Genomic DNA, 15929 nt, shown 5'->3' with positions numbered 1-15929 from the left:
TATAGGAAAAGGAACCACTAAACCCATCAGGTCAGAGATGTAAATCTAGATGACCAATCCTTGACCTCAGCATGAGCTAGTTCTAAAATATGATACTTTTCCCCTTCTTTTTAAGGTGGTGGAGGAGAGCCAAATCAGCTGAAAGGAAGGAGTCACTTACTAGTGTGAGGAAATGGACTATACAAATGGCCATTATTATCTTACCCATAAAATCTGAAACTCACAGCTCTTATTTCTCCTGGCCAGTTCTAGTTCAAATCCTAGTAGTTTTTAATGCAAGCCAATTCCTTGCTAAATGAAACATGTAAGAAAACACCATTGCAAACACCTATCTGGGGAAATGACTGAAGCCTAAAGAAGTTTACATATGATAACCTGAAATACCTTATTTTAAATGGAGAGATGGTTTGCTGGAATAACTTTTGTGGCATTCATTTTAAAGCAAAATACTTTTCTTAGAAGAAATTTCATTTTCCTTCTCGGACACACAAAGTTGCTCTATAACACAGGTGCCCCCAATAAATGGACAGTACATGGGAACAGACAAGAAAACAAACCCCACCCCATGTCCTCCGTGCCAGATTGTTCTTTAAACAGCAAGTGCTTAATATATGCTTTCTTTCTCTAAGACAATTTCATTTATATAGCAAGTGATAAGAACAGCCAGCTTTTCCTACACTTTGCTGGAGTCAGACAGTCTGACAGAATTTCCAAGGGTCCCCAAATGAGCTTTCTCAGAAACATCCACAGGTGGCCACTATGGACACCAGAGGCCAGTTTGAAAAGGTATGATGTGAAAACATGCTTCACCTTGGCTTTTTCCAGCTGGGCCTGGGCCTGTCTCTCTGCCTCTCTCCGTACTGCTTCCCTGTCTTCCTCCAGAGAGACATCTGAATCAGATGGACGGCTAGTGTAGGAGTCTGCCGAACCCTGAAGAAAAACATCAACGTTAAAAGATATTAGAAAGAGACGCCTTGCATTGGGGGAAGAAAAGTTAACATTAGCATTTCATCTAGAATGTGGGAAAGATCTATTTCATAGCAGTAAATAGGCTGTAGAATTATGGTGTGTGTGGTTTTGTTTTTTTTTTTTTCTGGGATGAGGGTGATGACGTGAAGATTATGGACCAGGACAGGTGTTCCAGTCAGGCCATATCGCCTGTAAAATCTAGACATCTAATTAGTCAGCTTTTTGGTACCAGGAGCAAGTTTCTGTGTGGTAAACCAGGTGAGTGCTGCAGTGCAGGGCTGAAGGACAGAGGGGTTTCAAGGATAGCTCTGGGGGAAAATGAGACTCATATAAACAATGGTAATTCAGCATAAGGAAGGTAGGAAACAACTCTCTCCCCTCCCTTCTCCTCTGCTTTCTCTCTCCCCCCCCACCCCTGCCCCCTTCTCAAAGGAAAATCACTGTGAACCAAAGCTCTTGAAAATATCATGGCCATGATCTGACATCCCTAACAATCTGAGAGCTTCCTTATACTAGGTTTCACCTGACACCTTCTCCCCACGACAAAATTACAAGGCGCCAGCACAATCCAACCTTTGGATAACATACTTGGCCATCCACAAATAATGGGGTCCTAAAGATGCCTGCAAAATGAAAAAAACCCACACCCAAACAAACCCACACACATAAACAATCTGCTCTTGCAACCAAGCACCGCACAGGGGGATCTGAGAAACGAGAGGCATCTCCCTCACTACCTTGTCATCACGAGCATATTAATTCAATCAAACAGGCTTTTGCTTTCAGTCAATGCCTCAGCAGCAGCAGGAGCAGCAGCAGAAACCGAGAGCAGACTGATAGCACTCAAAAAAAGCAATTTGTTCTTACACAGATATCAGAATTCTTCAGCCGTCCTCCTTTGGCTCTTTTCAGAAGCCTGATCCAGGTGGCCTTCATTAGCCAGACAGCTCAGTTATTGTCCGCAGCTGCAGCGCCCGGCACAGACTCTCACCCGGCATGTGTGCACTGAGCCCTGTGAAATCACTGTGCCTTCCTTGGCCATACTCTGCTGCAAGCCCCTTCCTTCCCTGAGCCTTCAGTCTCTTTGATCCGAGCAGGTTCTCATTTTTTTTTCCATCCCAGAAAACGAAAGAGCACACCTAAATCTGACTGTGCGCTGTTACAATAAACAGAGAACACTTCCAAGTAGATTCCGAAGAGAGGCTTCAACTCCGGCTAAACTTGGTGCATCCTGCAATACAGAGGATGAATGTAGCTGCTTTTTTTTGTGGGTGGGGGTGGTTCAAAGAAATTACTTGTAAGACATGAGAACCTTTTAAAAATCCAGTGCAAAATGTATTCCATGACATTTGCAAGTGCAAAGTTCAATCCATATCTTCAGAGATCTGATTGGGGTGGGGGAGGGAGGGAGCCCAGCACATCACTGGGCATGCTCTATATGTCGCCTTTTACGCAGATGCTCACATCACACTGGGAGTCTATGTCAAACTGCTATTTTACATCTCCAGTGTAAACAGCTGGAAAGGGCCCTTTGGATCTGAAGTCACTGGCAGAGTGTCATATTTTTATCATGTCTCTGCCACCAGTGAAATTCACTCTCAGGGATACAGTACCTGTTCTTTTCTTTTAATGCTCTCTACCCATTGCTACAAAGCATTTCAAAAAACACCTTAGCCACTACAAAAATGTGGGGCTCCTGCTGTAAGACATCCATATGAAGAGCAGAGAGAAGCGACATGCCATCAGAAACATTCTGGGCTGGGAAGAGCGCATGATTTTCATCCACCATAATGCAAATTTAGATTGCTTTTTGTCGTCTCCCAAATCAGATGCAAGAGACACGTCTGAACACATTTAATTAGGACATGAATGATGATCATGGGTTTCTAAAGCAATCGCTTTAGCAGAACTAAAAATGACAGGCAACTGTTTTCCAGTGAGAGACTGCTATTAGTAAGTGTGCATGCTACATTCAAGTGCGGACTGTTGTAATACTAATCATGGAGAAATCTGAAAGCACAGATTGTTAGTTACTGGCTCTGGCTAAGGATACTTCAGTTGGATGGATACAAAAGTATTATTAACTTCACAAGCTCATATTCACAAATCCCCAGAATTCTGGAGCTCAAAGGGAGCTAAGAGATTACGCAATTGAAATCCTTCCCCACCCCCACCCTCACCCCCAAAAAAGGGGAAGAAAAGGCAGTTCAGAGAAGTTGTCTAAAATCTTGTCTAAGATTTTAATGATGTCTCAAATTTTAAGATGTCTAAAAATCACAAAACTTGCACCTGTCCATAGAGAGGACGAGAAACCAAGTCTCCTGAGTGACCTGAAGTCCAATGTCTAATTTTGAAAGACTCAATTGACTGATAAGCAAGTAATTAGGCTATGGTGCAAATTTAAATGATCACAGTCTTCCAAAGCAACTATTCTAGGAATAGTGTCTTATTTATTCTATCCTCCCATCACCCAGGCTCCCATATTGAATCTGTTGGCCAAATTCAGTTGATTCTACTTATATAATATCTCTCCTGTAAACCCCCTTCTCTCACCTGACACTGCCACCATCTTCTTGCACCACCTCACACCTGAACTGCTGAAATAGCCTGCTGGTTGGTCCCCTGCCTCAAGTTTCTCTCCATTCCAATCCATCCTCCATACAGTTGTTGAATGGAACTTCCTAAAACCCAGGTCTGACCATATCCCATCCCTATTCAATAAACTCCAGTGCCTACATGTTAATTGCCTACAGGATTAAATATAAAAACCTGTTTGGTTTTCAAAGACCTTCATAAACTGACTCTTTCCTACATTTCCCCTTTTCTTATGCCATATTGTATTTCTTTCCATGAGGCAGGTAGGTGATGCAGTGGACAGAGAACACTAGGCCTGGAGTCAGGAAGACCTGAGTGGAAACCCAGCCTTATACACTCACTAGCCATGTTATTTATCCCGGGCAAGTTAAGTAACTTTCATTTTCCTCAACTGTAAAATGGGGATGATAATAAAACCTACCTCCCAGGGTTGCTGTGAGGATCAAATGAGACAATATTTGTCAAGCACTTATTACAGGGCCTGGCACATGATAGGTGCTTAATAAATAGTTGGTTGCTTCCTTCCTTCCTCATATTATGTGATATAGTGATACTGGCCTATTTGCTGTTCCTCACACAAGACACTTCATCTCCAGACTCCAGGTGTTCTTCCTGGCTGTCCTTCATGCCTGGAGCTCTCGCCCTCCCCATCGCTAGTCTTCCTGGCTTCCTTGAGGTCTCAGCTGAAGTCCCACCTTCTTTAAGAAGCCTTTCCCTATCCTGTTTAAGATTTGTCCCTTTCCTCTGACAATACCCCCAATTTGTCTTGTATATATCTTATTTGCACATAGTTGTTTGCTTGGGAGCTCCTTGACAGCATGAACTGTCCACTTTTTTGCCTTTCTTTGTATCTCCAGTGCTTAGTACAATGCATAACACATAGTAGGCACTTAATGGTCATTGACTGATTGACTATGAAAAAGACAGAGGAAATGGAAGCAAGCTGGTCATGTGGCAAGAATAAGAGACAAAAGATAGGCAGCATTAGTACTTTGCTGCTCTCCCCAAGCTAGTAGGAAAACTAGAAAAAAAGTCCTAGCACATGGTGGATCCTTTAAAAGGGATTTATGGAAAGACATAGATAAGAACTATAGAAGATAAGAAATAGTAGAGCAGTTTTAGGCTTCATTTATGGAAGGAGTACCCATATGGGCAAAATCCTGTAGTGTTCCATCACCCCATCATCAACTGAATCTATTTGTTTTAAACTCTTAGGGGAGTGTTTGTTGTTGTAATTAGCCAACCCATCAAAAATAGCAAACCTATACTTTCAGAAATCTTTCCAGAAAGTCTGGGAGCATATGTGCATACCCTGACAAAAATTCAATCCCAAAGTTCAACAAACATTTATGTTTATGTTACGACTAAATGCTAAGAGTTTCAAAGCATGAAAGCAAAAAGAAAAAAGTGAAATAGCTTATAACGGAAATGATATTGCTAGCAATCATAGCATCAACATAATACCTCCTAGTAAGTTAATATATAAGTCAATTACTTCAAGGGCTTGTGGTTTCATTTGGGGTAGACCATAAGCTTTCTTTAAGAGAATTTGTGACTAAGGATTTGCCACCCAGCAGTAAACCTAATAATGGGGATCTCCACATTTAGTTAGGCTGATCCCTGTACAGTAGAGATGCTGTCTCTCACTGAGCTCATATTAAAGCTTTTTCCAGCTTGGCAGGACCCATGATAAATTGTACTTGCCTGGTACAGCCTGTGAAATACAGGATTACTTTTCCATCTCCCGAGGAGGTACTGGAGTAGAACTGTCTAAAGTTCCATTTTACATGGCAATTTCAAAAATGTCCTTATAAAACTAGGGCTAGCCTACCAACTACACTGATTGGGCAATCACTTCTGTACACTTTGGCTGTTATGTGGATGCCGGAATTGACTGGGGAGAGATTTGAGGCATGAAGACTGTTTGAAGGCTTTTTCGATAGTGTAGGCAAGAGATGGTGAGCCTTGTAGTCAAGTGGGAGCTGTATGAATGGATGGAAAGGGATGCATACCTCTAAATCACTATTGATTAGAGAAATGCAAATTAAAATAACTCTGAGGTACCACCCTACACCTATCAGATTTGCCAATATGACAGAAAAGAAAATAAGTGTTGGAGAGGATGTGGAAAAATTGGGACACTAATGCATTGTAGATGGAGTTGTGAACTGATCTAACCATTCCGCAGAGCAATGTGGAACTATGCCCAAAGGGCTATAAAATTGTGTATAACCTTTGATCCAGCAATACTACTACTACTACTACTACTACTACTACTACTACTACTACTACTACTACTACTACTACTACTACTACTACTACTACTACTACTACTACTACTACTACTACTAGGTCTACATTCCAAAGATATTTTTTAAAAAGTGGGTGGTGGGAAGGACCAACCTGTACTTTTGGTGGCAAAGAGTTGGAAATTGAGGGAATGCTTATAAATTGGGGAATGGCTGAACAAGTTGCAACACATGATTGTAATGGAATATTACTGTGCTATAAGAAATGATGAGCAATATGGGTTCAGAAAAAACTGGAAAGACTTATATGAACTGATGTAAAGTGAAACAAGCAGAACCAGGAGAACACTGTATGTAATAACATCAATATTGTACGATGGATGACAGCTCTTCTCAGCAATACGATGATGCAAGACAATTCCAAAGGACTCATGATGTAAAATGCTGTCTACCTCCAGAGAAAGAACTGATGGAGTCTGAATGCAGACTGAAGCATACTATTTTTCATTTTCCATATTTTTTCTTTTTTTTTTTCCTTTGGGTCTGTCTGTGTCTTCTTTCTTCATTCTTTTTCTTTCTTTTTTTTTTTTTGGTTGGGCAATGTGGGTTAAGTGACTCACCCAGGGTCACACAGCTAGTAAGTGTTATGTGTCTGAGGCCGGATTTGAACTCAGGTCCTCCTGAATCCAGGGCAGGTGCTCTTCCACTTCGCCACCTAGCTGCGCCGCCCCCCCTTCACAACACGACTAATATGGTAATATGTTTTGCATGATTGAACATGTATAACCCATATCAAATTCCTTACCATCTCAGGGAGGGGGGAAGTGAGGGGTGGAAGACAGAAAATGTGGAACTCAAAATTAAAAAAAAAGTGAACGTTAAAAATTGTCTTCACACGTAACTGGGGAAAAATAAAATATTCAAAAAAAAGAAAGCATGCATACAAGTGGTGTGATGATATAATTTGATAATTTGGTAATTATCAGGGCTTATGCATAAAGAAATTATTTCAACAAACATTTGTTTAGCATTTTTAGTACACTACAGTGCATATAGTAGATGCTTACAGTCTACAGGAAAGATTAACTTTTTTTTTTATCGCAATTAAAGATTGGAGGAGGAGAGGATTGTAGGTAGGGAGATTATTAGACAGCTACTGCAAAAGCCCAGGAAGGAGATAATGAGCAGTTGCAATGAGAATAGAAAGGAACACATTGGTGAGATACTGTAGAAGTAGGATCAATAATGTTGGTATAGTAGGGAAAGGGAGCAATGCAGCAAACACAGGGAGTATCCTGTCTAGCATGAAGCACATTGTTAAGTCAACACACATTTAGGAAGTGTGCACTATGTGCCAGGCACTATGCTAAATACTGGGAATATAAAAACCAGAAAACAACTCCTCTCCTCTTTCTCCCCCACCCCCAATCCCCCCAAAATAAAAAATAGCCCCTGTTTTCAAGAAGCTCAGTCTAATGGAGGAGATAACACACAAATGACCATGCACAAAAAATATGCAGGATAAATTAGACATAATAAACAGAGGGGAGGCTTTAGCATTAAAAGGGGATAGGAAAGGCTTCTTGTAGAAAGTAGGATTTTAGCTGGGACTTGAAGGAAGCCTGAGAAGCCAGGAGATAGAGACAGACAGAGAGCATTCCAGGCATGGGGAAATTTCAGCCAGCAAAAATGCAGTGTTGGTAGAAGGAGCGCCTTCTGGGAAGAACAGCAAGGAGCTCAGTGTCTCTGAACTGCAGAATACATAGGGGGTTGAGGAAAGCAGTGGGGAAGGAGTAAGGTATAAAAAAACCTGGAAAGGTGGCAGGGAGATAGGTTAGGAAAGGCTTTAAAAGCCAAATAAAGAATTTTAAATTTGATCCTGAAGGCGATAGGGAGTCACCAGAGTTTACTGAGTAGGAGGTGATATGCTCAGATGTGTGCTTTAGGAAGCTCAGTTTGACAGCTGAGTGGAGGATAGGCTGGAGTAAGGAGAAACTTAACGTGGGCACCCCAACAAGCAGCTATGGCAATAGTCAAATGTGAGGTGACGAGGGTGCATCAGTGCAGAGGAGAGAAGGTAGCATACATGACAGATGTTACAAAGAAAGAATGAACAGAATTTGGCAACACATTGGCTGGGGGAGTCTTTTCCACTGGCAGCGTAGATCACAACTAAATCAGGTATAGATCATTGTATCAGGACTTCTACCTCAGCATTTAGGAAAAATCCAGACTGTTGGAAAGGGGCTAGCGTACATTCATACAAGGTGACAAGCAGAACATGGAGCAAGCATGAATGCTGTGAACATCAGCACAATCTAAGAAGCCACTGGAGGTTGGGAGGGAGCATCCATGACACGGAGGCTAGGGCCTTTCCTTCTTTATGCCATCCATGTTTTAGGTGGGGTAGTTCACAAGTGCCTGTGTTGTTCCATAGTCAAAGCTAGTGTTAGTTCAGAACCCACACAAAAAATGTGACAGAACTGGAAAAGACTGTGGTCAGATACAGCTGCCAATCTGAATTACACTAGCTGAGCTTATTTTAAATTCTCTGTCCCAAGAGATGGGGGGTCTGGCTACTGGCATTAAGCATGTAAGAGATGGGACTTTGTAAATGTTTGGACGTGAAGGACAGGTAATATACTGAGGTTTCGAGTACAGGCGATGGGATGAAAGGTGATATTACTGAGAAAAACAGAGAATTTATAAGTAGGAAATCATTGTGGGGGAAAGATGTAAGTTCTGTTCTGAACGTGTTGAATTTTAGGTAGTACAAGTACACACGTCCAGCAGGCAGTTGGAAATGTGGGACAGTTAGTTGGTACAGTAGTAGAGTGCTGGACTGGGAGCTTGAAGACCCGAGTTGGAATACAGCCTCAGACACTAACTAGGATATAATCTTGAGCAACTCATTTCACTTTTCTCAGCCTTGGTTTCCTCATTTGTAAAATGGGGATTGTAACATCATCTAGCCTTCAGGGTTGTTGTGAAGGTCAAATGAGATAGTATAAGTAAAATCTGTTTTAAACCTTAAAGGATGATGATGATGATGATGATGATGATGCAGGCTGGAGACAAGCTTTAAAAAGTCTTCCACTTAGTAGCAGTGATAGTTGCAGTCATGGGAGTGGTTAAGACTGTAAGGAAGAGAATAAAGACAGAGAAGAGGAAATGGGGGAGACAGCCTTGAGAAATCATTCACTTTAAAGGGTAAAAAAAAGGTAAGGAGCCAGCCAAAAGAGACCAAGAAACAGTAGCCAGAGAAGTAGGGAAAGAACTAGAAAAGAGTATCTTAGAGAAGCCAAAAGGCGAGAGGGTATAAAAGAGGAAGGGTGGTTCAACAAAGTTCAACACTGCTGAGAGGTTGAGGAGGATGAGGAATAAGTAAAAGCTATTTCATTTTGCAAAAAGATCACTAGACCTTCAAGAAAGCAAATTATGTATAGTGATGGTGACAGAATACCAATTATAAGAGGATGAAGGAGACATCACATGTAGACAACTTTTTCAATGTTTCAACTACTTGAGTAGGTTTGGGAATGTCTTCATTATGTCTTTAATGGTCTTCATAGATTGCATCAATTTCTTCCCATAATGATATAGAGCAAGTGTTGTCAGTGGGGGAAGGGGAGTCATTACTTCAGAGTCACATCTCGTATCTCTGTTAGTGCTTTGGTGGCATATTTTAACCACCATTCTTCTGGCATTTTTGAAAGACAAACTCTTCAAACTGTGCATAATAAATAACTCATTTCATCTGGGAGTATGAGTTTGTACCACCACAAACAGTACACCTAATTAAGATACTCACTTTGCTAGCATATGGACTTTCTGGGTCAAGAAGGCTGAAGTAGTCTTCAGCCAGAAACAGCTGCTATTCATTTCCATTCCTTCAGAATAAGTTTATTATTAAATGGGGCCATGGTCTTTCTAGTTCTTCTGATGACATTAGGTTGCTATTTATATGCATCCTTGGGTCAGTTACATTTCTTTTCTAATATCTTCATGTTGTCTTCCTTAGTATCCTAAGGGTGGGGTGTAAGCAGTGTTCAGGAGGACTAGCACCTTCCGTAAGAGGGCTTGCCAAGCCCTTTTCAGGACTGCTCATCCACTTTTGGTGTCCACTTTCACCTGGTGTCCAACTCTCACCTGTAGCTCCAAGAAACTGTAATATATGTAGTGGCCACAGCCCAGTAAACCACTTTAGCAGACAAGCTAAACCAGGCTGAGGGTAACTGACAGGCCTCAGACCTGTCAGTGAGTTAGGGGGATGTCTACCCCAAGCATATAAAGATTATCCTTGGCAGAATGGGCAGAGGAGAACAATTTGTTCCAACGGTCTTGAAGGTAGCCAAAGCAGCTGCTGTCAAGGGCTTAGAGCTTGGTCAGACATCAAAGACACCAAGGTCATCCACTACACCATGGCCCATCATCAGTCATCTTGACTTTTGTCCTGCCACTGAACTTTGATGACTCAGGACAAGAGAGTGAGGCTGATGACTTTGCACAACTCTATTTCACTTAAATCCAATTTATGTGTAAGTCAAGACATCACCCTGTGGTGTCACTGGTCCTCTTCAAAAATGAAGGACAAACAATATCCTATGGGTATTATATTACTTGCCTGTATATATTACTTTCTGTTTGACTAGGTGTAAAATAAATGTTTGTTCAACTGACTTGAAAAAAAAAAAAACCTCACCTTTCCAAAATACAACCTGGCCCATCATGTCCAGCTATATGGACATTCCAATATCTTCTAATGTTAACAGGGTTATAGTGACAAGAATCTCTTCAATTTCTATTGCTTATGGATAGACTTATGTTAGTCTAAGATAACCCTCTACTATCCCTGTTCAGTTCCTCTTTATTATTGTGCCAAATAATTGATGAATAAAATTCTCCTTTGCTTATTTTTTTTCCACTATTATGTCTAGGATGGCTTGAAACATTTGTATTCTTGATATTTTAGTAGACTAATGTTATCACAGCTAATCTGCATTGATGGCTTTGTTTTCTTGGATTTATTGTTCTGATCCATTCCTTTTGGAAACACAAAAAATTAGACCTATAGACACATGCATTTCTTAGAAAATAAAAATATTTTTTTACCAATATTTGTATTTACAGTATAATTGTAAAGCCACCCGTCATTCTCTAGGCAACCTTAATTTGAAGCCCAGGGCAACAAGAACCTTGCCTTCCTGTTCCAGAAGTCAATCTTTCTGTATTTAAAAAGATATTTCCGTATAATTTGTATGTGTCCATGTCTGCCCCAATAGAATGTAAATACCTTGAGGGCAATGTCTTTGAATCTCTAGTGCATAGCATAGGACTTTCTGTAAAACAAATATTTAATACATACTTGATGATTCACTGGTTGACTGTATACACCTCAAGGTGTGGCATGAGGCTCAAACTACTTTCCTTTAGTATGACCTCACTTGGTATAGGACTATCCCAGAGAAAAGGCAGACCTGAATACAGCTGAGTGACTCCAGATGTACCATTGTTTCCTTGGGTTGATGCATGGGAGACCCCTATCTGAGTTTGGACCCCTATTACCATTCCAGTCATGCCTATATATTCCTAGAGCCATTAAAACTGGACTAACTAATAAAGGGAGAAAAAGCATCAGAAGCACAGAATTCCCTGGTAGTTTGACCTTGATGGGACTTGAAGTTTGGATATCTTATTCCATTTTCATTATTTTGAAGTAGTCCCACTTTCACAAAAGAACACTCAATTTTTAGATCACTTTCAATTTTCCATTTCCTTGGTAGTCTGACCTATTAGTGCCTTAATAATCAGTGTCCAGCTTGGAGCGGGTATCTGAGCAGGACTAGTTGTCAGTTATTGCGGCAAAAGAAGCATTCAAGTCCCCACTCTGCTATATAGTAACAGAATGACCTTGGGTAAGTCATCTCATCTAATCTAAACATCATCTACAAAATGGGGATAATATACTACTACTTAATAGAATCAAACAAGAAAATAATCTTTAAAATACCTTAGAGTTTTAATTCATCAAACATGCCAACCGTTATTGGAATTACTTTTTTAAAATTTATGATAAAATAAAATATTCCTAATTACATTTGGAGTATAATTACATTTGGAGTTTTCCTGCCCTCATGTTCCCAAAGTTAATTTCAACAATTATATCTAGACTTAATTGTTTTGTATGGCACGTATACTTTTTCCACAATAATTTATCAGTTCAATTTATCCTATACAAATGGTGGCCCAAAGTCTTAGTGCTTAAGGTTGGGTAGCTTAAAATTTCACGAAGGCTTTAGGAATACTGTATATATCTTGTATGCACATGGTTATTTGCATGACATTTCTTGTCCATTGGAAGGCCAGATCCTGGAATGAACAGGCTGTGTTTTTGCTTTTCTTTGTATCCCTAGCACTTTAGCACAGGGCATGGGAGATAGTGCTTGATAACTTCTATTGAATCTTATTTCTTCTTTACCTGCTGAATTACTTGTCAAATTCAAATGCTGCCTCCTTTGTGAAGTCTCCCTTGACCTCTTTACTTACAGGCAGTGACTGACAGACAGACACATAAAGTTCCCTGTACTAAACTGAGCTCCCCAAGAGCAGGAGCTGTGTTCTTATTAAACTTTTCCAGCCCCTCAGAGCTTTGTATAGAGTTCTGCAAACAATAAACACAATGTTGTCTGAATAGAAATTCAATTGCAATATGTTGTGTAACATTTCAAAATTAATAAAATGTATCACAATGACACTTTGATAGGAGCCTAGGGTGGAGGTGATCCTGGCTTCTCAAAGGGCAGGGGAACACAAAGTCTTACAGGTCCTGGAAAAGCTCAGAGTACCATGCTCGTGATGGGCTAGGAATTCTGCAGACAAGTTAGGATTGGCAAGGTCCATCACCACGGTGACTATGATCACGAACTTTCTGACCACTATTCCTGAAGACCATCGACTGAATGAACTTAAATTACGGAAGAGAACAGCCTTTGCTGACAGAAGGGTAACATTCTGAAGTACTCCCTTCTGGCTCTACTCTACAATACTACCACAGTATACTAAAGGATCTATTATTTGTTTTCTCACCAAAGTCTGAAAAACTAGATAAAACTTGTAAGGAAAAAAAAGGGTACATTCTCCAAGGTATAAAGAAATAAATTGTCTTTTTTTGGGTGAATTGTTAAGTATTTTTCTGTCTGCCCCCTTCCCTTTGATATAGGATGTCCAGTTTTAAGCAAACTGCACTAAGATTTTTGAGATGCTTTGTGTATCAGTCAATCAGTAAACATTTATTAAGCTCCTACTATGTTTCAGGCACTGTGCTAAGCACCAGGGATACAAAAAGAGGCAAAAGACCAGCCTTGCCCTCAAGGAGCTCATAATCTAATGGGGAGTACAACATGCAAACAAATATACACAAGGCAAGCTTTATGTGGGATACATAGGAAATAATTAACTGAGGGAAGACACTAGAATTAAGGGGGGTTGGGGTGAGCTTCACTGCTATACAGTATGAGATATGGATATACATATGTGCATATATACACATATGACATACATGTATATGTATGTATACACATACAGGAGGCACCTAGGTGGCTTAGAAGTTAGAGTACTTAATTTTTTCCCTGTCAATGTGTTTACTTTTATTGATTTTATTTTTAATTAATGGAATAAAGCATTTCCATAACATGGCATAATAAAAAAGATGATTGCACATTAAACTAACTATGTGGTACAGTGGATTAAAGTGCTGGACCTGGAGTCAGGAATACCCAAGTTCAAATCTGTCCTTAGACACTTACTAGTTGTGTGATACTGGGCAAGTCACTTAACCTCTGTTGGCCTGAATCCACTACCATTCCAGTATCTTTGCAAAGAAAACCCCATGGACTATAATGGTCCATAGGGACATGGGGAGTGGAACCCGACTGAACAACAAATGCAAATACACATAACTACATAAACACACTGTGTGTGTGTGTGTGTGTAGACACACACATACACCCTTAGGAAGCAATGCTCATCTCTCTTTACTATAAATCTTAGAATGGAAGTTCTCAAATTCCTATGATATATGTAGCCACACTCACAAATATAGATATAATTATAATATTATAATATTCTATATTTTAATTATAATGTAACATATTACATAAGTATAATAATATATTATAATTACAAAAATCATATTTAATCACTAGAATATGGACTCCAGTGTATCATATTCCTTTGCATAGTTTCACTGACAAAACTATTAGGGCTCTTGATAAATGTTCTCCTAGGTTTTTTAACTTTGAACAGCCTTCAGGTTCAGAATTCTGGCCAATAAACCCTTCGGCATTGGCCCAATTTTGACCTTTGAAATTCGAATGGTATTTTTTCCCCCAAATAACTAAAGATTCCTCTCAAAGGCCCAGCATGCAAGGTAAGTGCCAAGCCATAATGACATCCTCGATGTGATTATATTATCGAATGTGTTGTTCAATCCTGACAAATCACTTCATTAGTGAGATTAGGGTTCCAGCAATAACTAGTAAACTAACTGACTGGCAATTTATTTTCAAGTGTGTCCTTACTTTTGGAATAAAATAAACCACAACATGTAGAAATAAAAGCAAGAAAGGGGGAAAAAATCCAACACTCATTGGTTCTATTAATCAAAAATATATGTATCTTTGGACACCAGCCATGGCTCCCACAGAGTAGAATTGTAATAAGCTCCAAGTTCTTAGCTCTGTGCAGGTGAAACTTGGCTTTTTCTGCCCACAAACATACGTACTTGGAAGACTGAGCCTGACTGGGCCTGACCTTCCCACAGTGACTGGATCATGGAATGTGGCCAATTCCTGATTCATCAATGCAGTGTTGTGAGGAAAAGCTCTTCAGGGCTGAATGTTACCCTGCAATTTTCCCCATTTTACAAAACCTCAAAATTTTAAAACCTTATTTTTCATGATCAAATCCATTTAAATGGAGAGTAGACATGTAGCAGAGAAAGACAATAGAAGTCAAGAAGCTAGCTATTTTTTTTAAACTTCTTTGAAAATGAATGTAATCCTGGCAAGCTGGACTTCTTTGGCAGCTAACCTAGACTGCAGCTGGATGGAATTCAAGGGTTTTCTTTCCCCCTCCTAAGTAACCTTAACTCAACAGGAACAGCAGAGCGTTCTCTGCATAAGAGAAGATCACTGAAAAGTACAAATGGTCAGAGATCTAGGTAACTTACTTTTAAAAAACCCAGCATATCTTCAATACAAAATTAACACTTTGTGTATTACACTTTGATGCTCAGTTAGTGAATAAAATCTTTGCCATTCTTTTAATAATTTAACATTGGTCAAACTGGTTTAATACTGAGAGTAGCCAGCTAAATTTCTATTTTCTTTGAGAGTAGAAATTTGATCATGGGATGAATAATCCCCTATTTGAAGTGGTATTATTGGTATTTCATATCATCCTCATTTATCTTAAATAGTTGATGTACCTGTTATATTTTGATGATTAACTCTCCAAGTTAATATCAAGATTGAATCAAATGCTATCAATGCCTACCACTTTTTGGTGGAAGGCGCCTTTTAAATATTTATAATGATAAGACAAGAACTCTCTTATGTATTTATTTATATTTATTTTTAAATTTTATCTTATCATTTACAATGATAAGACAAGAATTCTCCAATATAAATTCTGTTCCTTTGTGAATTTTAATTTAATTTTCGATAAGTGATCACCTTTGTAAGGATTAGGTGAAATTTAATCATTCTGGAAAAGATGGTGATGTCCTAGAGGCTGAGGACAAGGGGATAATGTTAAGAAAAATGTTGAGAGAGAGAGAGAGAGAGATGAAGTGAAATAAATGGAGGAAAGACTGAACTTATCACTTAAAAATCTTTTGTTCTTGGGGATCAAGGAAGGAGAGTACAACCCTTTGAGGAACTGTAGGAAAAATGAAAGACTGTTCATATACATATGTGTATATATAATATATAAAATATACACCGTATATTTGTCGTTGTTCAGTCATGTTCAACTCTTCGTGACCCCATTTGGGGTTATCTTGGTATGCTGGCTTCCTTCCTTCCATCCCTCCTTTCTTCCTTCCTTCCTTCCATT

At 39.5% G+C, this 15929-nt stretch overlaps 1 protein-coding gene across 9 annotated transcripts in view; it reads right to left on the bottom strand.

Moving 5' to 3' along the window:
• The window catches only part of CACNB2 (calcium voltage-gated channel auxiliary subunit beta 2), a 395023-nt gene that overhangs the window by 124232 nt on the left and 254862 nt on the right, over positions 1 to 15929 (bottom strand). For 7 of the 9 annotated variants that reach the window (XM_020966891.2, XM_020966894.2, XM_020966893.2 and 4 more), the window contains one exon: positions 811 to 930. In XM_020966891.2, coding sequence (XP_020822550.1) covers positions 811 to 930 — 120 coding nt within the window. Of the gene's footprint in view, positions 1 to 810; positions 931 to 1836; positions 2312 to 15929 lie in introns of those variants that run through there. The other 2 variants (XM_078151931.1, XM_020966896.2) reach the window with 2 other exon arrangements.

This window comes from Phascolarctos cinereus, unplaced genomic scaffold, assembly GCF_003287225.1.
Source record: "Phascolarctos cinereus isolate Bilbo 61053 unplaced genomic scaffold, phaCin_HiC Scaffold_1;HRSCAF=81, whole genome shotgun sequence".
NCBI classification, from domain to species: Eukaryota; Metazoa; Chordata; class Mammalia; order Diprotodontia; family Phascolarctidae; genus Phascolarctos; species Phascolarctos cinereus.
Note: the sequence above shows the minus strand (reverse complement) of the source record. Positions and strands in the feature narration are given on the sequence as shown.